Here is a 24,943-nt window from a genome sequence, read left to right as displayed (position 1 = left end):
ACGTGTCGCTTTGTTATTATTACGCGACATGGAAATTTCGCATGACACGTTCGTCGTGCGCGGCAATCGTGTATACGTTTTATGCTGTGTATACATATATATATGCAATATGGTCGAACGCAGTCACCATCTGTGTAATAAGTGCCACTCGTTGCTTGCCTGCCTCGCTGCTGCTATGTAACTGCACCCAAAAAACTTACTACCTCGACGAGCGTCGAGAAACGTTTTTCGACTTCTCCAGTGTGTTGCAGCAACGCGATTCTTAAAAAAAAAGCATATTATATACCTATACACATGCAGAGAGAAGTTTCATTTTGGCCGAATATACTGCAACACACAAGAAGAGAGCTTGTTTCTGCTTCTCTCTCTCTCTCTCTCTCTCGAGACAGCAGAGCAGGCTCTTCGACCGGGCTACCTTGAGAGATGTCAAGAGAATTATCTCAATAAAGTGTGCCGAGCTTTTTGCCGCGCGAGCGCGAGAGAGAAGGAGAGAGCTCCGAGACTTTTAAAATCGTTTTCTTAACCTTCTATTAAAAGGTTCGAAATGCATATTTTTAGATCTCGCGGACTCGACTCGGAGAGCTCCGAATGCTGCTGCTCCTACGTATATACACTCTCTTTATTACAGGCCGAGTTACATATGAAAAATCGCAAGTTTAATGCGACGACGCCAAGCCGATGATTTATATTTTCTTTTCTTCTTATTTTTTTTTTTTTTTTTAGCTCCCAAAAATTCTGCTGCCTCTATTCACGCGCATTACGTTGTATATCGCGTGGTCGTGCGTATATAAAATTAACGCATCCGAGGCAGCAGACTTTTCACGCGATCTATACTCGGGAACGCGAATAGACGTTTGCGCTGGCACTCGAGAGAGATCTCGATCTCTCTCTCTCTCTCTCTCTCTGTCTTCGGACTCGGCTGTTAAAGTCCGTGATATCGATAACGAGATAGTCATCTCTCTTTGCGCTTCGACGATCGCACACATATGCAGCGCGCGAAGAAATATAAAAGTCTGGAAATCGCGCGACTCGCTCATTTTTTTGTTTGAGCGATATATAGAAAATCTTTCTGTGTGTGTGTGTGCACAGAGAGCCTCGGCGCCGATGTTTAAAGAGCACAACTGAGCGAATACATGTATTATATATAAAGATCGTTAACCGATTAGGCTACTGTGGGTCTCGTGCTCAATATCATAACCCACGAGCAAATAGAGAGAGAGAGAGAGAGAGAGAATTATTATATTTGATTTGTTATTATTTTATCGCACTTCGAAGCGCGCAAAGTAGGCGCACACATTTCTCGCGCGCGCGTACACGCGGCGTATATAGGCTTTTTTCTCGCTCGGCTTTCCTTCGATCCGCGCGCGATCGACGAGCGACGCGACGCACGGCCTTATAAGGATCGGCTTCTTTGTTTTCTTTTTCAGCTCGATAGATAAAAACTCGGAGCTTCGTGGAGAATATTTATTGCAACTTTTTTTGCGCGCATATCGTTGCTAATCTATGATCCTTATTATATCTTATAAAAAGCCTCCCTCCTTCATAGTACACACATATACACATAGTGGGCTACGAGAGAGAAATTTTTTAAACGCACAAAGTTATACTTCGCACCATCACCGAAGCCCAAAATCAAGCTCGACGATCTCTTCTCTCTCTTTCTCTCATGTGCCTCGTTTCTCTCTCTCTCTCTCTCGTGCCTCGTTTTTCTCTCTCTCTTTCTCGTCAATTATTATCATAGTGCGCCGATCGTTTCGTTCGGGGCCCCGAAAAAAACCGGCTTGCTTGCAGGACTGGTTTATTTTCGGACGCGCGCTCGGCTCTCGCTTATGCTCTCGCGTCTCTCTGTATAAATTTGTGCATGTGCCTGAGTGTGTGTGTGTGTGTGTATAAGCGACGAGGGTATTCGTGCGGCGTTATTACTGCGCGCCGCGATATATATACGTGCGGCTTTTCTTTTCTTCGGGACAGCTAATTTTGTAAATTTCAAATGCAGCGCTTTGGTTTAGAGAAAAATTGTTTACCAACAACGTGGCACAACTACTCTCAACTACCCCTGCTATACATAATACTACTCACATCCACAAACACACACATCATCTATAAAAGCTACATACAGAGCTACATAATGTATATTCCAATACAAAAACGAAGACATTATATCGTATCGTGACTCGTGAAGTTTTGCGCCGAACAAAGCAGCGCAGCTACAGCGAGCGAGTGAAGTTCTGCTGTAGATGAGTATCTAAGTGCAAATCATCCTGCGTTCGTTGAAAAAGTCCGTAAATATTTTTTTTTCATTTTCTCAACTTCACCTCCACCACCGTTTGTATTGCCCATCGCATCTTGTGTGTGTGTGTGTGTGTGTGTGTGTGAGTGTGTGTGCGTGTGCGTTTTGTATCGGCCCATCTCGTTTCGAAGTCACTTAATATATAAAAGTGAAGTATACACAACAGCACTCCCTATGGGCACGCTATATAAATGCTGCGCGAAGCTTGCATGACGTGCAAATAATCATCATCGGGCTGAATTTTTTTTATGCTATATAGAAGCAATATAGCAACACACCGGCGTAGCGTTCGGTACTTCATATATACCGAAACACACACGTAAGCAAGTCAGTATTTTTGTATGCGTGTGTGTGTGTGTGTGCGTACATACGCAAGCTCCTGTGCAGCGGCGAGAAAATGCAAGGGCAAACGCGCAAATGATTGATTCGATAAGCGCGCGAAGAAATGATATATCCCTTTTTTTATATTCACGTATACGTACATGTGAGCGCAGCGCAGCGCACACACGATGATAATGTAGTCTCTGCTGGTACAGAGAAAAATATCGGGTGCCTCGCGCGCGCGCGTTTATAAAGCGAGGTAAGCGCACTGCACACATGTGTGTTAGTGTGTGTCAGATACGTTATACCTCGGTAATATAACTTACCAAAGAGCCATATATATAACATAATATGCGATATTCTATCTTTCCGAGTAGATACAATTTAATGAGTATCGTATACAAAGAGAGAGAGAGAGAGAGAGAGAGAGGCTTAACGTGCATTATATATACGTATGAGTACTCGATCTTTGAGCTGTGCGATCGGTATTATAGTATAAAAAAAAAACGTCCGCACCGAAATTCGCGTTTACACACACTGTTACTGTATAATATTTTCCTCTTTGGACCTTACACGACGATGACTTTTAAGCTCTCTCGACGATAAAGAGTCGTTTTTTCATTTCTTTACAATTTTTTATGACTCGTTCGCTGGCGCGATTATATCGCGATCGATCGATCGATACTTTATAAATATCATAATACCGCGAGCGTTATGTATATCTCTCTCTCTCTCTTACTCGAGGGATCAGCAATTTCTAAAAAGGTTTTAACGCGCGCGCGGCTATTGATACATTTCGAACTATTAATAGCCTCGCCGGCTCGATTAATAATTTTCTTGTATACATTTTTTTACTCTTTTTTTTCGCCAGATCGAGCGAGATAGATCTCTTTTTCGATACATTTTACCGATAATACACGTAATCAATTTATCTTTATCTGAGCTTATTTTTTTTTTTTTTTTTGCTTCTTTTTATATCCGCTGCTGCATCGCTTTGTTACATCGACGCGATCGCGACTACGACGACTATGGCATCACACGAGCAGCGTAGGGGCAAAGTCAGCCGCGCGCGCTCGCTTCGTCATCGATCCGAGAATTTATATACTCCGATCCTTTAACTTTTCTTCTTTTTTTTTTTTATGCCGCGATGCACACACTCGGTTGGTGCATTTTTCACAGTGGTACAGTACGTACGATTCGATATGACTGTATCGAAGCTCGATCCGCGTCGTCGTTGTCGTCGTATGCTTATACATTATATTAGCGACACGTTGGCACACAGCTCGTCAAATTTAATATGCATTATACCTTTACTTGTCCTCTGCTGCTGCTCTGCACGTTTCATCCGCGTGTCGTCGTCGCAGTCGCCGTCGTAGTCGTCCGCGTTTATTTAACGCGCTGAATTGATACAGCCGATCGAATGTTAATAAAAAATAGAAATGAAGAAAAAAGAAAGAAGAAGCAGAAAAAGAAGTTAAATAATAATAAAATCTGGATGTAAAAAGCAAGTAAAAAAAAAAAATTCACTTTATCGCGTAGCACGTGATGAGCGATGACGACCCAGTAGTAGACTTTACGATCGATAATAATTCCGCTCTCGCTGAAATTAGATCTAACGCTGCTGCTGCTGCGAGCATTTACGTCAAAGTTTCCCATTTGATGGTTACTCGCTTGCTCTGCTCTCTCTCTCTCTCTATCCTCTATAAAATGATCCATTTCTCCGCGAGTAATTATTCGGAAAAAAATATTGCCCTTGAGGGTAATCGCGTCCATCAGTTGCTCTCGCGCGGATATGTGCGGAATATAATATCGTATGGCGCGTACGTGCGCGGGCCGTGTTTGCATAATGTGATATAACTATCGCCCGAAGCTTTTACACGAAAATCCCCGAGTTCTGACCGACGCAGGCACACGATGGCTCGAGCATCGTATATGCGTAGCTTAAGGGTATACAATACACATTTTCAGTAAACAATTCTAGTATGCATGTACGCGATGGTGTACGTGCGTGGGCGCTATTCGCTTCGCGCTCATCAGCGCGCGATCTAGAAAATAAATCGAGAAAAACGTTGTACGCCAAAAATAACTCGATTTCATAAATAACGACGTTATAAACGTAGTTTAATTATAATCTTTTATAATCCTGTGTATCCGTATGTACAAAGCTTTATTGTTTGACATTTTTTATCAATTTAATAATAGTGGGATAGTTGTCAAATTTATGGATAGATGCATTTTTCTTGTATTATTCTAATGCAGATACTCAACGACGTTTTAAAGTACATTTATTTTAAAGGACGTGCATCTTAAATTAACTGATTAAAATGAGAATGTAACTGTTTCCAAAAATTCAGACCAGTTTTCGACGACATTGAAACGGTCACACAACTTTTAGCTACCGCCACTAGATGGCGAGTACCTTTAACAGACAAAATCTGCGAGTGGGAAACCCATAATAATTGTATGAGTCAAATCAGGATTCGATCACAGTAATTCTTCTGTAATCGTATGCTTTTTCATGTTATAGAAATGACCTTAATTTATGAATCAGTGATGAAACTCTCGCGTTTGATAAGTTAAATTCATATTTTTCATTGTATCAGCGCGTTAAAAAAAGAAAGAAATAAGGAAGGATATAACGATATCGAATGCGTTTATACCTACGCGCATTAACAATTGCTTTTAGCCGCGGCAATCGACTGTGTGCGTGTTTTTAAATCGGCTGCAGAAAATGTCTGACGGAGTGCATCGATACACGATACAACGTGTGCAGACACGATCTCGCGTACTCGATGTTGCATAATTTCTAATTTTAGAAATTCGACGATCACGACAGAAATGAAACACACACAAGCGCCCCGACGCTCGCCCGATTAATATATTTCTATCGGTTATAAAGCTCTGTGTGTGGCGCTCAATACCTAATTAATCGGTCGTGTATGTGTGTGTGTGTGTGTGTGCGCGCGCGAGTTTTGAAGAGCGAATACGCGATATAAAAGAGAGCGAGGAAAAATCATTCTACGTATAAAGTTATAAATATTTTGAAGAAGAAAAAAAAATGATTTTCAGACGAAAGGGAAATAAAAGAGCCGGAAAATTACGGATTTATTTCTAACCGCAAGCTCGATAAATTCAATATTTTTCATGCCCACCTTTGATTGGAGATCTATTTAAATGAAGAATCTGCATCTGGATAATAAAGTGAGCGTAAAAATAAATAAAAAACAGCGAACGAAAAGCGACGGAAAAAGGAAGATGAAAGTCTATTTTTGGGTGTATTTTCAATTTGCACTAAATAAAAATACGAACGCAACAGTGAAAACTGTGTATGTGTTTGTTCGTGAGGGTATGTAAGCAATCTATATGCTGCACGTGTGTATGTGTGTACGTACACGGCACTCTGCTTCTCTCTCTATCTCTCTCACTCGCTCGCAGGTTAAGTAGATTACAGAAGCCAATGATGAAACTATTGATTCAAGTTTTCTCTCTCTCTCCCTCTTGCACGCGGTGGCTCTCGGAGTTCTCTCTCTCTCTCTCTCTCTCTCTCATCTGCGCGGCGAGGCGCAGTCGTTCGCGCAAGATGCGATCAAGTTCCCTCGATTATAAACGACTTCATTTTATCGGGAATTGAGTAAAAATGTTTTTTTCTCAAAAGAGCTGCTGGTGCCGACGCCGACGCCGCCGCCTCGCGCACAGCCCTTGATAGTGGTGGTGGTGGTGGTGGTGGCGGTGGAGCGAGACGGAAAATTCATTGCATTACCGCATCGAGCGAGCTAGGTTGCTACGAACGAGAGTTGTCTTAAATATATAAAGCTCAGTGGGTTGAGAACGTATTATTTAGCATTAAATGTAATATTCAAGAAGTTTACATTCGCGTCTCTGCGAGTTGACCAAGCTCTCAGTTTATAAATGCAATTTTTTTATTTTGTCGCACGCTCGATCGACAAACTATCGGCTTCCTTCCATGTAGCTCGCTTGCGTCTCTCTCGAAAATCAATTCAACCTACTTTTCGAAAAGTGCACTTCTGGAAAACGTCATCTCTCTCTCTCTCTCTCGTCGCGCCGTTCTGCCGCGCTGCTGCCTGCCTGCCTGGCTTTGGCCAGGTCTCCTCGCTCTCCTCGCTCGCTCGCTCATTCGCTGGATCGTCGTGCTGTGTAGCAGCAGCAGCTACTGCACCTCGCGAAAGGGGGTGATAAAATGGAGAGAGAGAGAGAGAGCGAAAGAGAGAGAGGGGGAGGGCGTCGGAAGGGCGCTACACAGCTTATATAGCAGCAGCAGCAAGTGGAGGAGGTGGAGGAGTAGGAGGAGGAGGAGGAGGTAGGAGAAAGAGGATGGTCGTGTGGATGTATGTAATACACACGTACACGCACACACGACGAGCTTCGTGCCTCGCGTATACTTATACACACATACACGTACGGTATAGATAGGAGCTACAGAATGAAGAGAGGTGACCGTCGTTTTGCTTCGAACTCGAGTTTTGCTATATACGGCGGCCTCTGAGCTGCTGCTATAACTTCGCGATTTGTTCTATGCCGTGTACAGGTATATATCATTGCTGTACACTTGTGAAGTAGAAAAAGAGATGGATGTCCTTCGCTTGGCGGCGCGACGAGGGTTTCCGCACGAGGGAAAATTGTGTTTCCCTAGTTCTTCGCGGGGGCATATCTTTGTCCTTTGTATAAATATAAATGTTGTACGCATCGAGGCCTCGAGATTTCCCCACATTATATTCCATATTTCTCTCGCTCCGAAGCCTCTCTTGGGCACTGCTGCTATTGCCGTTGTTGAAGTTTGCAGATTCGGCTTCTTCGTTTCGTTCTGTATGTGTGTGGGTAAATTCTACATATAGGCAGGAAGGCAGTCAGGCGTTCGTCGTCGTCGTCGTCGTCGTTCGTCGTTGTGTGTCGAGCTCGAGCTCCGAGAGCCCGCAGGCAGGCATCCAACACACACACACACACACACACACACACACACACACACACATAGACACTTTGAAGTTGAAAACTTCTTTTCGTTCGTGAGCTCGTGCTCGTGAGAGAGAGAGAGAGAGAGAGAGAGAGAGAACTCGTGCAAAAGTGGCAATTTAAATCATCCGTTCGGAACTTCTACATTCGAAAATCATAATTCTTCTCTTGCTTCTCTCTCTCTCTCTCTCTCGCTCGCTCCACGTTCGCGCGCGCAAGGGAATTATTCTTGGATTCTCGCGCGAGACGCGCATCAAAACGCTTATACGCGAGATGCGTTTGTGTGCCGCGACGACTCTTTTCTCGCTGCTGCTGCTGCTGCTGCTGCTACATAACGTATATAACATCTTGTATAAAAAGAGAAAAAACATATATGAAAGAAGTGAAAAAAAAAAAAAAAAAAAAAANTGAATTAATGAAAAAAAAAAAAAAAAAAAAAGAAAGAGCGACGCGTTGCGGCTGCCGCTGCTGCTCGTCGTCGTTGATCGACGTAGTTAGCGCTTTTAAGATTCCGTGTTGATATTGCTACTTGGAAAGTTTTTTTGCTTATGCACACACGCCGCACATACACAGACACATATCCATAATTAGCCGTTTGAAAACGCGTGGCTTTGCGCGGCCGCGCACACGCTTTGTTCGGCCGAGTGTATACACACATGCTTGCGGCCGCGTATATACATACGTACGCTCGCAGAGCGAGGCAGAGAGAAAAGACCATGGGCGATTCGGGGGGTAGTCGTTGCCGTTGCCGAAGTAATTCGCAATTTTCAGGCTATATAATATACCCTGCTCTCTCTCTCTTTCCACTATGTATATCGCGTTCGATCGAATATCGAACGTTTGACCGCAAATCTCATATTTTTACTCTCCGTGTATCTATCTCTCGCTGCTGCAACGTTATAGCGTAACCGAGTATTTTTCAATTTTATCTCTCTCTCTCTCTCTCTTCTCCTCCTCGGTATAAAAAAATATTAAAATTCTTCTCTGCGCACACTGGATAGAGATTTTTTAGCTTGAAAAAAAAAAGAAAGAAGAAAATTCTGTGTGTTTAGGCAGCGGCAGGCAGCAGCATATCGATGCACGCTACACTGTGCTGCCGAGGACTGCACCTCTATAGTAGTGTACGTACGCGGGCGCGACAGAGAAAGAGATAGAGATTCGGATATATAGAGTTCTGCTGTGCGATATCACTGTGTGTGTGTATGTGTGTGTGTGTGCAGTGCAGTGCAGCCCCTCGCAGTATAGGCACCGAGCTCCGAGTTTAAGTGTATACGGCCCTGACTCCGACCGGCTGGTTGCCAGCCCGGAGCGAGCGGTTTTCTCTCTCTCTCTCTCTTTCTGCTGTGCTGTTGTACTGTGTGCTGTGCTGCTATACGAGCAGAGCAGCGTCGAGGCCGGCTGTAAATTACCGTGTGCGCGCAGACTCGTACTTTCGCACACACACACACACACACACACACACATGCGGGGCGCTGCTGCTGCTGCGCTCGATGTGTAGTTGCATACATGCACACGACGCACACATACAAAGAGCAGAGAAACACACAAAGTAGCAAGAGCAGCAGCAACCGTGGCCGGGTGGCGTGGCTATTGACCGAAACTCCCTCTACTCCGTTGTGTGTGTGTGTGTGTGTGTGTGTGTGTGTGTGTAGAGTTGGTGAACGTGCACAGCGCACAGTATAACCGGCCGGCGCAGAGGAGCCTCTCTCGCGCACACTCACACACACATATAGGTGTACTGCACGTTCAATACTCTCTGTGCATACTCGCACACACATACATATATACAGAGTCGCTGGCGAGAGAGCCCGTGTGCTGCTGCTGCTGCTGCTGCAATATTATATATAGAATATGCACGTGCTGCGCGCTGTGCAAAAGCGGCCGGCCCATCTCTACTACACTCCAGCTGATGTGTCGACCGCCCCCTCTTATGTAGCATGTATATATATGCACTCGTTCGCCTGCGCGCGCGCCTCGCTCTGTCTCTCTCTCTCTCTCTCTCTCTTTCTTTCGCGCATACATGTAGTACAGATACGTGCGTGTGCATATAACACACGCGTATACACATGCACAGTGCGAAAGTGAAGCGCCTCCATGTGTGTGTGTGTGTGTGTGTGTGTGTAGTATGCATATATAGTAGTAGATATACTTATATATAGGTATATGCTCGGCCAACGAATCTTTATATGTATATAGGAGAAGTAGCGCGAGTTTCGCGAAAATTCGCTCTGTGCGCTCTCTACGCTGGCGAGCGAGCGATAGATTTAGCTTACAATATAACGGGCACGTATATGATACAATAATGTAACTCTCTCGTGCTGCAAGCACACCGCCACCAACACCACCAACGTGCGCCACACGACCGCACCGCAAATGATTATAATCGATCCGATGATGACTGAGCGCTTATAATATACATATATGAACTTTCGGGATAGAGACGAGCCTAGAGGGCAGCATGGCTACTGTACCGGCTCGCCGGTGTGTGTGTGTGTGTGTATTAATATTTGCAACCCATTGTTTCGAGCTGGTCGATCAAAAAGAAAAAAAAAAAGGGTTTATGTACGTGGACAGAGAGATCATTTCGGAGCTCAGCAGCTTGTCTCCCCTCCCCCGCTCAAACTACAATATTATACACAGATTGCGAGTAATACACGAGCGCGTGTCTGTCAGCGGAGCGGAGAGCAATGATCACGACATGCGACGATTATCATCATCATCATCATCATCGTGACGACCGACCGACCGACCGACTCGATGATCGAAAAGGGAGACTTTGTAATCGAATCGCGTAACACTTTTTTCTGTGTGTGAGTGTATAACTGCTCTCATCATCATTATTATTATTATTATTATTATTATTATTATTATTATTATTATTATTATTATTAATATTATCATATTATCGTAAATCGTGATGTCGATACGTCACACAAAACCCAAATCGTTTGAAGTCGGAACATTTCGGACCTATACTACGATCCTGGGAAATACTGTGTTATGTATACGCGTTTCGATTTTCGATAATTCACTGTACTGTACTGTACTCGCGGCCTGTGCATTGGCGGCTGCAATCATCAATTGTATCAAAGGCAGTAAAGTTGGGATTAACGCAGACACACACACACACACACATACACGCACACAGACAGAGACGATTTGACAGAGGTCATTTCAATGTGAGCGAACGATCCGACAATACAGAGAGAGAGAGAGAGAGAGAGAGAGAAATCCCCCAAAGTCATACACTCGTATCAAACGAGAACCGATTGCTCCCTTTGTGGGTTTAATTTTTTTGGGTAATTGTTTAATCAAATAATAATAATAATAATAACAACGATGGTAATTTATTTATAATCGATGCGGCTCGCGCGTCTCTGGTCTCTCTCTCTCTCTCTCGCTCTGGTCACGCACATAGACGCGCAGCGGTGCACGAGATGCCGTGAATCAGATAAGATATGGTTCTTTTTTTATTGTTGCTGCTGCTGCCATTATTTAGTTACGGTAACGGGTTATCCTATCATTGCGGGGCCTCGCAGTGCGCTGCAGACAGCTCGCTTTTTCCAACTCGTACCTATAATACACAAGTGTGTCTATGCCTTGTGTATGTATGTGTGTGTGCGTATATACACGTACCTACGCTCCTGCTGCTGCTGCTATATACGTAAGTAATAACGCACGGACGAGAGACCGTAAAGTTCACGATGAAAATCGTTACTCCGCGCGAGTTGTGTGCTTGCTGGCTGGCTGCAGCTCTCGCTCGCGCAAGAAACGTTTGCGCTTGTGTGTGTGTGTGTGTACCGTATTATACACACTGCACACTGGGAAGGTGCCGCGAGCTGCGAGCTGCGCTCTGTGTATGCAGTGCATATAAAAGTTTAAAAGACAGCACGAAGAAAAAAAAATCGGAGTCAAGCAAGCTCCGAAAGAGCTCGAAAGACTCGCACAGCTCGACTCGCGCGGCGGTGGCTTTGGGGGGCTAGCCCTTTAAATTGTGTGTACGATCCGTCGTCGTATGTATACTATACGGTGGGCTCGATTTCTAAGCATCGGTGAGAGAGAGAGAGAGAGAGAGAAAGAAGGAAAATCCAGGCGCAGCAGAGCTAGTCTCACACACACAGTTAGCTGTCGTCGTAAAAATGCAAAATCCAAAGTGTTTGTCGCTAAAATCTACACACACACACAGACACACACGTATGCACACAAATCCAATGCTGGAATAGATAGTTATGCTCTTGTATGTATATGTATGTATTAGCTGCATGTATGTGTGTGCGAGTGTGAGTGTACTTGCATCGTTGCAGCAGCAGCAAAGCAGCATACAAAGGCTGTCTGTAATGCTGCTGGCTGGCTGGCTGGCTGGCTGGCTGGCTGCTGCTGCCGGTGGAAAGCGCGAACAGCTGAGGGGGAAAGCGAGAGGGAGTCAAGTGGTGAAGTTGAAAGAGGTACAAGGAGTCGCAGGGGAGGGAACCTCCTCGCACACACACAAAACCTTATATATACTTTGCTCGACTCGGCTCGGCTCGAGCGAGAGGCTGTCTGTGTGTGTAAGTTACATGTATAGTAGCTGGCAGTTCTGTGCCAAACGTGTGTGTGTGTGTATGCGTTAGATGCATGTGTGCTGTTGCTGCTGTAGCTGCGCGAATATATATATATGACTCCTTTGTGTGGCTCGAGGATATGGCTCGGTGCGCTTGCGCCGCAGCAGCAGCAGCAAGAGAGCGAGTTGCGACGACGACGACGACGACTACGCGGCGGCGCGAATAGCAGCGTTTATATATAGGTATATATAAAGGCATAAAATACGGAGCGCGCAATGTATGTAATATACCCGCTCTCGTCGTCGGCTGACTGCAAGCTTGTGTTGGTGCAGTCTATCTCTCTCTCTCTCTATAGGCTATCTCGTTCTGGCTCTCGGCTCTGGCTCGATTCCCCATTCGCCGTCGCGCGCAGCGCACACACTGCCATCCGCTTTTGCGGTTCGCTTTCTGCTGTAGTACGTGTACCTGTGTGTGCGTCCGTGTAAGTATATTCGCACACACTTGTAATACATCGGCGAAACTCGGAGCAGCCGCAGCAGCAGCAGCAGCGGTGGTGGCGGCGGCGGCGGCGGCGGCGAGCAGCACAGCAGTTCCTCGGCTGGCGCACGACCGACATCGCGCTGCTGCCTCTGAGAGCCGGGCCCACACAGACATATAGAATATATACTCTACACGCACGGTGTTTCGCGTATATATATATATATATATATATCTAACTACACACACACGCGCGCGCGTTGTCGAGCGCTCACGCAAATATATCTGTGTATAGCGCGTACATATATATATATCGCGAAACGCGAACGAGAGAGAGATAGAAAGCTCGATTCGCGCATACATACACGCGTACATGTATAGCAGCACAAGGCACACACACAGGCGCGCGTGGCTCTCATCTACTCCGACACTCGACTCCGTGTGTGTGCGCGCACAGAGCAGCAGCAGCAGCAGCAGCAGCAGCAGCACGAGCACGAGCAGAGGTCGTCGTCGTAGTGGTAGTAGTAGTAGTTGAGAGTTCTACATATCGGCGACGAGAGAGAGAGACGGCCGACGACGAGCGAGCGAGCGAGAGGCTCGCCATTTTCCGTTCGCCTCGCGCTCAGCTGAAGTCACATCGGAGCAGCAGCAGCAGCAGCAGCGGCGGCAGAGCGGCGACGACAGGCCAGCAGCCAGCCAGCCAACAGCAGTGAGCGAGCCGAGCCGAGCGGAGAGAGAGAGAGAGAGAGAAAGAGAGAGACTTAGGTTTTGCTCGCAACATTCGGAGCAAGCAGGCAGATACAGCTTTACTGCACAGGATTGACAAGACAAGACACACACACACACACACACACACAAATCAGCAGGCCGCGAGCGAGTGCGTGTGTTTGGATGTGTGCGAATGTGTGCTTGTGTGCGAAACTGACTGACTGACTGACTGTCAGTCTGTCGGTTCGTTTGCGCGTGTGTGTATGAGGATAAATCATACATATATATGGAGCAGCAGCATTAAGAAAGACATATACACACACACCAAGTGGAGATTACCATAGGGTTGGTACCACGACCATCGACCGAAAGGTTTAAAATAAAAAAAATAATAAAAAATTCAAAAAAGGGAACCACTGCTCAGAAGTAACCCGAGGACCAACAAACTGGCCGATTACCGAGAGAAAGAGAGACAAGGAAGGGCCTGACACATATACAGAGAGAGACCACAGCCACAGCTCCACACAGCCGTGACAGTATATAGACGTTGAAGGCAGTTCTATATACATACATACATTTGCAGCCGAGCCAGCAGCGAGCGAGAGACAAAGAAGCCGGCTGGCTGCGCTCGATGATAGCTATATCTACGGCACAGCACAGCACAGTAGCAGCAGCAGCAGCAGCAGTAGTGCAGTCCGGGTACATATAGAGATAGAGAGAGAGAGAGAAAGAGCTGTGTGGTTCTCTCTCACTGGCAGCAGTAGCAGCAGCAGCAGCAGCAGTGGAGAGAGAGACAGAGAAGCGGAGTGTGTGCGAGAGCGCCCCCCGAGCAGCAGCAGCAGCACATCAGCAGGCAGCCTTATCGATTTTCGCAAGAAACCAAGAGACAGAGACAGAGCAGCCGAGAGAGAGAGAGAGAGAGAGCACCCTACAAGTACATACACACACAGTGCACAGAGTATATCCGAGCCGAGAGAGTAGAGTCAACGTCGTCGTCGTAGAACTAGGGGCGCCCTGCAGCGGGGGAGGAAATTGAAAATCGACAGACGCACACACAAGCAGAGGAGGACACACAACCCGGAGGAGGAGGAGGAGACATTTTTCGTCAAATATATAGAAACTAATCGGGGCGATCTGTAGCTGCAACGAATCTCAAGCCTTTCACGCGACTGCATTTGGGTGAAAATTATAATCATCGGGTCTCGACAAGCAGTAGTGTCTCAGAGTGTCAGTGCAATATATCTTTGTTTCTCGAAGTTGAGATCGTCTTCTCGCATGCAGCAGCAGACCCAATTCCAACAAGAGAACGAATATCCTACGTTGTGTGTCAAGCTGCACCAGTTTTAAACGCAAAGGTAGAGTAATATAAAAAGGAGCGTCGGTGATAGCGGCTTTTTCGGAGCAGCAGCAAGCCTAGAGCAGCAGCAGCATAAGCGCATAGTGTGTGTAAGTGTGTGTGTGTCTGTGTGAGTAGGTATATGTGTGCAAAGCGAGGAGAGCCTAGTGCAAAAGGCGAGCGCAGCGGCAGCGAGAGCGGCGAGGGAGGGAGGTAGGCAGAGCCAGCAGCACCACGGTAAACCGGTTCTTCGATCGGCCAAGCAACAGCAGCAGCAGTGAGCCTCACTCACTGAAAGCTAAGGAGTAGGAGGCATATCACGCCGAGAGCCAGAGCGAGACAGAGACAGACAGGCTTCGGTACAATCTCTTCTGGTTAAAAGTGTCAGTTCGTGTCTCGGCTCTCTGTGTGCTACAACGACGACGACGACGACTAGGGGCATGGCCGCCATCGTCATCTTCTGGAGCAGTCGATAAAACGAAAAGTGTGTGCTGCGTGTGTGAGCGTACTCGATCCCACCCCCTCATCCTGGAAGACGAGATATGCCGACGACCGATGACGGTCCCAAGCGAAGTAACGACCACAGCGGCTACATTACAGTGGTAACATGGAGAACAGGATCGTCGGCCAACAAGAACGAGAACAGTATCAGCATCATCAGCGAGTCGTTGTCGAAAGCTGCAGCGGTGAATCGTCCACGAAACAAAAAAAATTTCTGCCATGAGACGCTGACGACGACCAAGAAGACGACGACGACGACGACGACGACAAAATTATCAGCAGCGGCCTCGACCGAGCGTTGTTCAGTGAACGGTGGATCAGTAGGTAGACATCGGTTGGATAGCACTAGCAGCTCGTCCTTCGTCATAGCAAGCCGATGAAGCTCAGCCAAATGCCGAGTCTCGTGTACCTGAGCCGGCGTACGAACGCCGCCAGTGGTAGCACTCAGGAAGCAGCAGCGCAAGTAGCAGCCGATGTGGCTGTCTTACCTTCGGCAGCAGATAGCCAGCAGCAGCAGCAGATAGCCAGTGTAACTGGCGGTGTCTTACCAACGCTGATGAAGAAGCAGCAGCAGCAGTTGCTCGCCGCCGCAGCCGCCGAGAATCTGGATCATCAACATCAACATCATCATCATCATACTGCCATCGTTGGCGCAGTCGTCATCGCCGACAAGCTCGACCAGCAGCAGCAACAGCAACAGCAACTGACCGCGGGGCAGCAGCGACTGTTGGCCGTCGACTCCGAGAACTACATGCTACGTAACGGTAGCTGCGATCAGCAGCAGCCTCAACAGACTCAATCTCAAAATCACAGCAACGGCATCAAGTCGATCATCAGGTCGACGGCGAATCATCTGAAATCGTCGTCCACCTCGACGAGCATCAGCAGCAGCAACAGCAGCGGCAGCATCAGCAACGGCAGCAGCAGCGGCAGCGGCGCTGGCAGTGCAGGAGCCAGTAGTGTGAGCAGCAGTAACTGCAGCAGCGGAGCTGCGCCGTTGTTCGCCGGCAAGAGCTGCGCCAGATTGGCCAGCTTTCATCGCTTGCTGTGCTGGTGCGACGAGCAGCAGACTACTGGCGGCGGCTACGTTTTCAACAACAACAATAACAACAACAACAACAATAGCAACAACAACAATATCAATAATAACATCGGCAGCAGCAGCAGCAACAGAACCAGTGGCGGTGGCAGTGCTATCGCGTCCGCCGTTGGTAGTCCCAGCAGCAGCAGCAGCAGCAGTGGTGGTGGTGGTGGCAGTAGCTGTCAAAACAGCAGCAGCAGCAGCAACAACAACCACAACAACAGTGACGACTTAGTTATCGGTAGTAATAGTAATGGTAGTAGTAGTAGTAATAATGCGCGTGCCGGTGCAGCATCGGGTGTTGTCGATCATTTGGTAGTAGTCGCGAGTGCAACGACAACAACAACAACAGCGTCGGGCTCCTCCTCTCCCCTGAATCAGATTCAGTCCCTTGAACAACAACAACAGCAGCCACCGATCAGCAATGGCGTCGGTGGTTTCAATAGTACTAATACTAGTAATAACGCAATAATAACTGTCGAGAGAAAATGTTGCTGTATGTGCGGTTCCGTTTGTCCCTCAGAGTGTCACGCGTGCTTTCACAACGTCTGCAAGGACAGGTCCCACGAGCGGCCCTGCAGATGGAGCGCCAAGAGCGAGCAACGCCAGCCGCCGGTCTACAATAAAGATAAGGTGAGTCTATCTTTGCGATATTTCTTATACATACTCTTCTTCTATTACTACTTCTTTTTTTTCTACTTTTTAATTGTGTAACAGATCACCCCCGCGACGATCGCGAGACAAAAAAAAAGATTTTATAAAAACGTGATTTTGCTTCGGTCCGTTCGATAAAACGTTATACGTACATAGGAAAAACTTTCCCGGATTCGCATTTTAGAAAATTGTGTGTGCTGTGCGAACTGTGTGTAAGTCTGTCTGTGTGTGTTTCGCGCAGCAGTAGCAGCTGGTGTAGAGCCGAGTCGCTAGAAAGATAAGGTTATCTGTTCGCTCTCTGGGTGGTGGTGGTGCTGCTGCTGCCGCTTGCGCCGTCATCGTCGTCGTGCTATATAGTCAGTTCGCTCGCTCCAACACAAAGAATGTATATATAGATAACGTCACGAATGGACTATCTTATTAACTCGACTTTGCAAACATAACCTCTGGCGCTTCTTTACCAGAGAGAGAGAGAGAGAGAGAGAGAGAGCAGTACATGTATATCGCATACATGCACGTACGCATTTTCGCGATGATTTATCGGAGAGCTTTTTTCCTCTCTTTTTTTGCAATTTTTCACAATCGATTGGAGCTCGTTTGCGAATCTCTCTGCTGGTTGGTACCACGCAAAATATCTGCCCGTCGTCGATCGTAATTCAAGCGTAATTAATAAAGAAAAAATCGGAAATTTGTAATTCAATAGGATTAAGTGTCCTGATTTCAAGCATCGAGAAGATAAAATTCAAATTTCCAACGAAAACGGAGGTGCGTGTCGCGCTCGCGTAGATCACAGTAAGCCAGTTTTGTCCAGTTCGAGCTAAACGAGCGAGGCAGATTTTTTTTCTTTTTTTTTTTTTTTTTTTAATCTTTTTTTTTTATCCAATAGCTGCTTGTAGCCTGGAGCAGCCTATTGTAGACCGGTCGAAATCTTTCCTATAATAGATGCGAGGCGTGATGTATATATGAAAAGCTCTCGATGCGCATTGTGTATACACACATTTTCGAATATATCTGAATTTGCAAAAATGTAATCTGCATTGGTTATTTTTGCGCGTCACCTTTGCTGCGACGACGACTACGACGACGAGTGGTAGTAGTATAGAAGTATGTAGGTGAAAAAAAGAAAAAGAAAAAAAAACTTTTCGTATTCGAACTTCCTGCAAGGTCAAAAGCATATTAAACTTGGCACGTTCTTGCCTACACACCTATTCCGAAAAGCTCTTCGCACGCCATTTGGACAAAAAGGGGGATTATTCACCACCGGACTTACATACTTATGTATTATACAATTATGAATGATGATATTTAAGTTCGCACATCGTTACATATCGTGTACCTAGAAAAAAAAAAAAAAGAAAGCGCGACGAGACGCGCGCGCAGACACATGGAGACGCTCGATCGCGAAACATTGCGCTCGTAAATTAATGGCCGGCACACAGAGAGGCATATAAATTAAAAAAAAAAAAAGGATACCAAATAAAAGAGTCCCCGCGAGCTTGAACCGCTGATTCGTACCTCTCTACTATATACGCTGGAACAATTGAAGATTGCCCGCTACACACCGAGTCGTGCAGTAGTGTATAATACGCAACACACGTACTTACACACCCGCGCGCGTGCGAGAAGCGTATAGGTATATATACCTATCCCGAGATATAATTATGTACTGTAAAAGCGTGTTCGCGTACACACACAAACACACACATACGTACAAATAAATACTATATAATGCAGAGAGTGACGCGCTGGTTTTTTTTTGTTCTTGTGTGTGTGTGTGTGTGTGTGTGTGTATGTGCCGTTGTTGGAACATCATAATTAATATGACAGTAGTTACACCGCTGCTGCAGCAGCAGTGGCGGAAATGGATGCGTGTTGGGTAGTGAGCCTGATAGTGACAAATTGTTTCTTGTTTGTAAAAGTACGCGCGAGCAGCAGCACAGCAGTGGAGAGAGAGAGAGAGAGAGAAAAAAAATACATTCTTTATGTTACACTCGCGTGCGCGTAAATTTTGCCCTCCGAGTAATAATTCTATACATTACGGTATATATAAAACCCTGTAAAGGTTGGTTTAAAACTCGCTTAATCGTATTAGCGACTCTCGTGCGTGCATACGTAATACGTAAGATTATGGGGATCTTCAATCTCTTTGTGTGCGCCTATGGTACGTGCTTTAATTGCAAAAATTGTCAGCGCAATTCCATTCTTTATCGCGGCGGCGCGGGGCTATATGTACACGCGCACACACACACACACACATACACGGACACTCGTGCGGTGGTGCACAGCGCGCTCCGTTTTAGATAATTCACGAGTCGAGTTTGGATTTAGCTTGCGTTGCAACTCCACTATATACATACTCAATAGGCAACGATGAGAATCTGATGTAATTTGTCGGTTACCCAATGCAGCAGCAGCGGCGGCGGCAGGCTCGGTATCCATGCACGCACACACACACACACACACACACTACACAGGGCTTACGCTCAATCGCATCGCGAGAAAGTCTCTATGTATAACGCATACAGACATATATACGCTCATATATATACAATAAAAAAAGTGGCTTCGAATCGGATTTGTAGCTTCCTAGTGTATTATGCAGCATTAATGGAAAAGAAATCGTTTTTCCCTGGGATCGAATAAATCTATTAGAAATTGATGATTCTCTTTCTTTTTATTTTTTTTTTTTTTGTTAAACTTGCGAAAGAAGCAGCAGCATTAGTATGCTGCTGGCTTTGTAATGAATATTCTTTGCAGCCGCGAGGAGGATCATCAATTTTATAATTGAATTCTCATGGCGCGGATGAAAGCAGTTTTTTCGATTATATATTGCGTGTGTATTATAATGCGCGCCTGTGCAATGCGCGTATAGTCAGACACTGAAGTTGGCCGCAGCGGAAAACAATCATTATCATTGCCTCCCGTTGAATTTTTGCCAATTTCGTATGAGTTTTGAAGTCGCAGCACAGCAGTAGTAAAGAGAGAGAAAACGTTTCGTTTCACTCGAGAGTTACAATATCGTTGATTATTATTCATCTTTCTCTCTCTGTCTCTCGGGGGCGAGGGAAAGAAGAAAAAAGAAGAGAGAGAGGGAGAGAAAAGTTCGAGGCATAAAGAAGCAAAAAATCTCAAATTAAAATCTTTACTCTCGCTGCTGCTGCTGCTGCTGCTGCTGCTCTTGCTGAGATCTTGTCGCACTCGCGCGTGTGTGTTTAAAAATAAAAAGAAATATTACACAGAAGCACACACGAGGCGCGCACAAACTTCGCTCCTTTTTACCCCCTAGTTTGTGTGTGCCTCGTGTACCGCGCGCCTTCGACTTCAATAAGTATATAGTAGTATAGGTACACATTGTAAAAAAACTTCACAGAGAGTTAGAGAGAGATGGGGGAAGAGATCTCATCCTCCTGCTCTTCTTTTCCTTTGACAAAAATGACTGCCGAGCCGTCGAAAAATGACTTCGCGCGAACACTACACTACTACCGTTGTGTTGGGGTCACGATGATGAAAAAAAAAAATAATAAACGTCACGATGCGTAATAAATTCATCATTTTATTACGCACAAAGCTCACAAATAATGTGTCCCAGTGATCGAGAGAGAGAGAGAGAGAGAGAGAATAATAATATAAAGTGAAATGCAACAAACGAAAAAAAGGTGCGGTTCTTTACAATACAATATACACGCGCATACATGTACAGTCAAGAGAACGAACAAACGAGCTCGAAGCGGGAGGAGAGAGAGATAGAGAAATGATCGTTAATTCAATCAATCATTCCGTCGAGTGCACGTATGCTCCGTGTATATACATTATTCCTCTCTCTCTCTCTCTCTCTCTTTTACTGCGTGCAAGCAATTATCGACAATGAGCGCTGATCCACACACACACACACACACACACGTGCGCGCGCATACGTGCATTTATACGCCTGCAGAAGTCAGAACTGGATAAAATTACGCCCATGTATGTGCGTGCGTATATAATTTTCCCGAGCGTTCGTGCATTCTTTTTTCGGCGTTTCACCGGTGAAACTTCTCGATCATGCGGCTGTGCTTCCACATCTCTACGTAGTATATATACATACACTCGATTATATATTTTATGACTCGTGCTTTTACCTTCAAAAAAGCTCGCTCGCATCTCGCGCTTACTCCTACTATTTGCACGCCAATTGTTAAAAAATTTGACCGCGCGACGATTAACTGCGGCTAGACAATTAAACGGCACACGGCATTAATTATACAAAACATTTTTCGCATAGTGTAGTAGTCGAAATATAGGATAAAGTGTCCGTTTTAACGGGCTCGTTCGGTTGATAAATGACCGTACGCGGGGCAAATTAAAAAAAAAAAAAAAAAAAACTGGTTGAAAATTAGATGGTTGACACATCGCGCCGCCGCTCGCGGTGGGTAATCGCTCGAAGATTAACCGCGCGTTGAAAAAAAAAGGCGATAGTAATAAAAGCAGCAGCAGCGATACACGAACGCGATACTGTCAGACGTACGTCGAAAAAAAAAGAAAAGAAAAAAAGACTCAACAAATTTCTTTTTCGCAACTTTATCGCGCTGACCTCTTGTCGTCGTCAATTTTTTTTTTATCTCGGCTACAAAAGTTTCGCGCTCGTCTCAAAGTCGCTCCCGATCGATCGATCGGACGGCGGCGGTGGCGGCGGCGGCGGCGCACGTGAATCGCGTTGCCCCACGACGAGTCGCTGCGGATCGATCGATCGATCGATTCGGCCGGAGGCGCTCTGAGTTCTTGTAATACACCTGCTTGTCTGCGTCTGAATGCCGAAAGTCGAAATTTCACAAATTTTTTTCGGAAGCGGTAAGAACTCGATTTTTCTTCTATTATTGTTTCGCGCGAGCGCGCCCGCCCAAGTCAACGCGACGACGTCGACATCTGCTTAAATATTTGCACGTTCTAATATAATTGGCGCGCGCGCGCATACCTACCGAGTGATTGAATACTCTTTACACACTTTCAACGCATCCATTAATAATGATATTAATAATAAAATTTGTAATTGAAAAGACCGTCTGCGTATGTTCGCTCGATCGGCGGATCCTCTTTCTTATCTCCATCTTTAATCGGGTCTGCAGATCATCGATCGTACTCGTTCTCGTATGCGGAGCTCGAGATGCGGAAAGGAGAGAAAAATACTTTCGTTTCTTTCTTTCTTTCCCTCTCTCTCTTTTTTTTATTTTCCGGCTGAATCTCTCGGCGCGTCTCGTGTGCGCGAGCGAGCAGCATATTATATATATAAAACACACTCGGATCCGAGATTTGTGTAAATTTTCTAAAAATGACTTGACCTTCGAGTTTGATCTGCGCCTTCTCTCTCGCTCTCCCACTCGGGACGCTGCAACACGTTGTAGTTTCTTCGTGTAACGCTAACTTTATAAAATTACATATCGTCTTGTGCCGAGCTTATCGAAGCTCTCTCTCTCACACACACACACACACGTACACGTACACACGAACTTTTGTGTATGTTATATGCAGTATGTACACGTGTGTGTGTGTGTGTGTGCGTGTACGTGCCCGAGCTCGCTCGCTCGCGCGCGCGCGCGAGAGAGAGAGAGTCGATCTCTATACTTAAACTTGAATTCCTCTGGCTCTATGCCAATTTGCAAGAGAGTAAAATCAGCGCTCTCGGACGAACGAACGCGTGAAAATGCTACTGCAGATTTATATACCTAACGCCGCGTATATATATATACACAGCAGCAGCGGTGGTACGATGATCGTGACGCGATATGCAGCAGAAGTAGCAGCACAAGAAAAATTGAATATATGGTTATAGGCGAGCTCATGACGTTTGTGCGTTTTGGCTTTTTCGCGCGAGCCTCGAGTCGAGGCAAGGCAAGAGTTTTGTGTGTGAGTTAGGGTCGAGGTTGCTGATGGATAATAAATATTAAGACAGAAAAAGAGAAAGAGAGAGAGAGAGCCCCTTTGTGCGCGCCTTCTGAATTTATATTCGCGCAAAAAGATAATACATTTATAGAATTGTATATTTCATATACGTACGATCGTATTATATTATTGTGTGTAGCAACAATAGCACAATAATTTTAATTTGTATTATAAAGCTTTTATATACGCGCAGCGAAAGAGAGAAACAATTTCAAAAGCTCGAAATTGATTTTCAAAAATAAAACGGAACACACACACACACACACACAGACACATGCGCGTACAACCGGATTTTTATTGAAGAGTAATCATCGCATCGCTGCTGCGCCAATCGAGAGTGCAGGCAGCAACATGTGCTCGCTCAACGCGTCAAATACATCTAAATTACAATGCCGTGCCGATCAGACAGGCCACTAATCGCGATATCGCGAGCGAACGAGAAGCGATTATGAAATAACGTGTGTGTATCCCCCCCCCCCGCGCGTTTCCCTCGTCGTCGTCATCATTTTTTTTTTGTAAAGCTTCGTTTTTTTTGCCAATTAAAATAATCTTTTGGCTATATCGCGCGCGCGCGGAAGAAAAGATATTGCATTATAATGCGAAGATATAAGCGCATAAACGTGTGTCTGTCGGTGTGTGTGTGCCACATATCGAGTCATGCACCTTTTTGTTCCGTACCGCCGACGACGTCGTCGTCGTCGTCGTCGTCGTCGCGTAGTGGAAAGAGAAGCTCCTATGACTCGCCACGAGGATCGCGCGATAAAAACGGAGTATTCTTCCGTTAAAATTAATATCTAATTTCTAACCGCGCGCGGTGCTGCAAATTTTTTCGTCTCGAATCGCATGCTAGCAAAAAATAATTATATATATCGAAAAGAAGAAGAAAAAGAAAAAAATGCATACCGCTCGGACTCTTACAGTCGTCGTCTCTCATTTATATAAGTTTATACACATACTCTCAGCGCTTATATCATAAATCAAACAAACGATCTATCAAGTCGTTATCACTTGAAAATGTTCTTCGCGTCGAGTTCTGCCGCTGTGCTGCTCGCGCGGAGCTGTGTGTGTGTGTGTGTGTGTGAGCATGAGCGCGATCAAGGTCGTGTGCATATAACGCGCCGCAACACACACATAGACAGAGACGCGAGCGAGCGAAATATAAAGTACATTGTTTAACAACTGCGTGTGTTTCGCGGTGTCGAGCACACGCACACGTGGTTTATTACAATATACGCGCGCAGACGAGAGAGCAAGAGAGAGAGAGAGAAAGATACAGCTGAGAGATTACACAAACGCCTCGCGCGAGAAGAAGAAGAAGAAGAAGAAGCTCGTGGAGTAAAAGTATAACACAAAAAGTCTGCTGCTGCCGCTGCTGCACAAAGCAGCTAATCGTTAGATTTTGCCACACATACGTACGTAGTCGGTAGCTCACACGTGCGCTTCTGCTGCAGCTTCTCGCTTTGCGAGCTCTCGTGACTTTTTATTCATCTTCGTCCGTAGTAGAGCTTCACTTGTATGTATGTGTGCAGCAGCATGATTCTGCGTGTTACGAAACGAGCTCGACGGAGTCGACTTTTGCATGATTCGCGAACGAGAATGAGCGAGAGAGAGAGAGAGAGAGAATGAATTTAGACGATGACGATCCTATCATCAATGCTATCTTCTATATATATATACACATACGAAACATCAGCAGCAGCAGCAGCAGCAGCAGCAGCAGAGGAAGAAGAAGAAGAAGAAGAAGTAGTTGTATTAAATTACTGCGGCGAATTGCATACTACACACTCGACGGCCAGAGACGACGACGACGACGTCGCTCTCTCTCTCTCTCTCTGTGGATATATAGAGAATTTTTGCTCGAAGCATCCGCGCGCGCATTTTGGCAGCGAATCTCGCTCGTATTACAATATAAAACATGTGCATAGCATATATATGTACGCGCGCATCTCCATTTCGTAATTGATATAAATTGTAATCGAAATATGCGTATATTGTACGATGTAAACAGCAGCAGCAGCGGCGGCAGAAGCAGTTATTCTAATAATGACAATTTTTTTTTATTATTCGTTCCTTTTTCGTGTACTTTGTGCTTTTACGCCCGCTTCGGACACAATTGAATATCATGTGCTATGTACGCGTTATATTTCGGA

The 24,943-nt window shown here is 45.7% G+C and overlaps 1 protein-coding gene across 6 annotated transcripts in view; it reads left to right on the top strand.

The window, feature by feature from the left end:
• Nucleotides 1–24,943, top strand: part of LOC106656534 (phosphatidylinositol 3-kinase regulatory subunit alpha-like) — a 92,796-nt gene that overhangs the window by 49,359 nt on the left and 18,494 nt on the right. For 3 of the 6 annotated variants that reach the window (XM_023462124.1, XM_023462126.1, XM_023462125.1), the window contains exon 7: nucleotides 16,747–16,856. In XM_023462124.1, coding sequence (XP_023317892.1) covers nucleotides 16,747–16,856 — 110 coding nt within the window. Of the gene's footprint in view, nucleotides 1–15,225; nucleotides 16,857–24,943 lie in introns of those variants that run through there. The other 3 variants (XR_002763601.1, XM_014377557.2, XM_014377556.2) reach the window with 1 other exon arrangement.

The sequence above is a fragment of the Trichogramma pretiosum genome, unplaced genomic scaffold, assembly GCF_000599845.2.
Source record: "Trichogramma pretiosum strain Unisexual culture from Peru unplaced genomic scaffold, Tpre_2.0 scaffold20, whole genome shotgun sequence".
NCBI classification, from domain to species: domain Eukaryota; kingdom Metazoa; phylum Arthropoda; class Insecta; order Hymenoptera; family Trichogrammatidae; genus Trichogramma; species Trichogramma pretiosum.
This window is presented reverse-complemented; position numbering and strand designations above follow the sequence as displayed.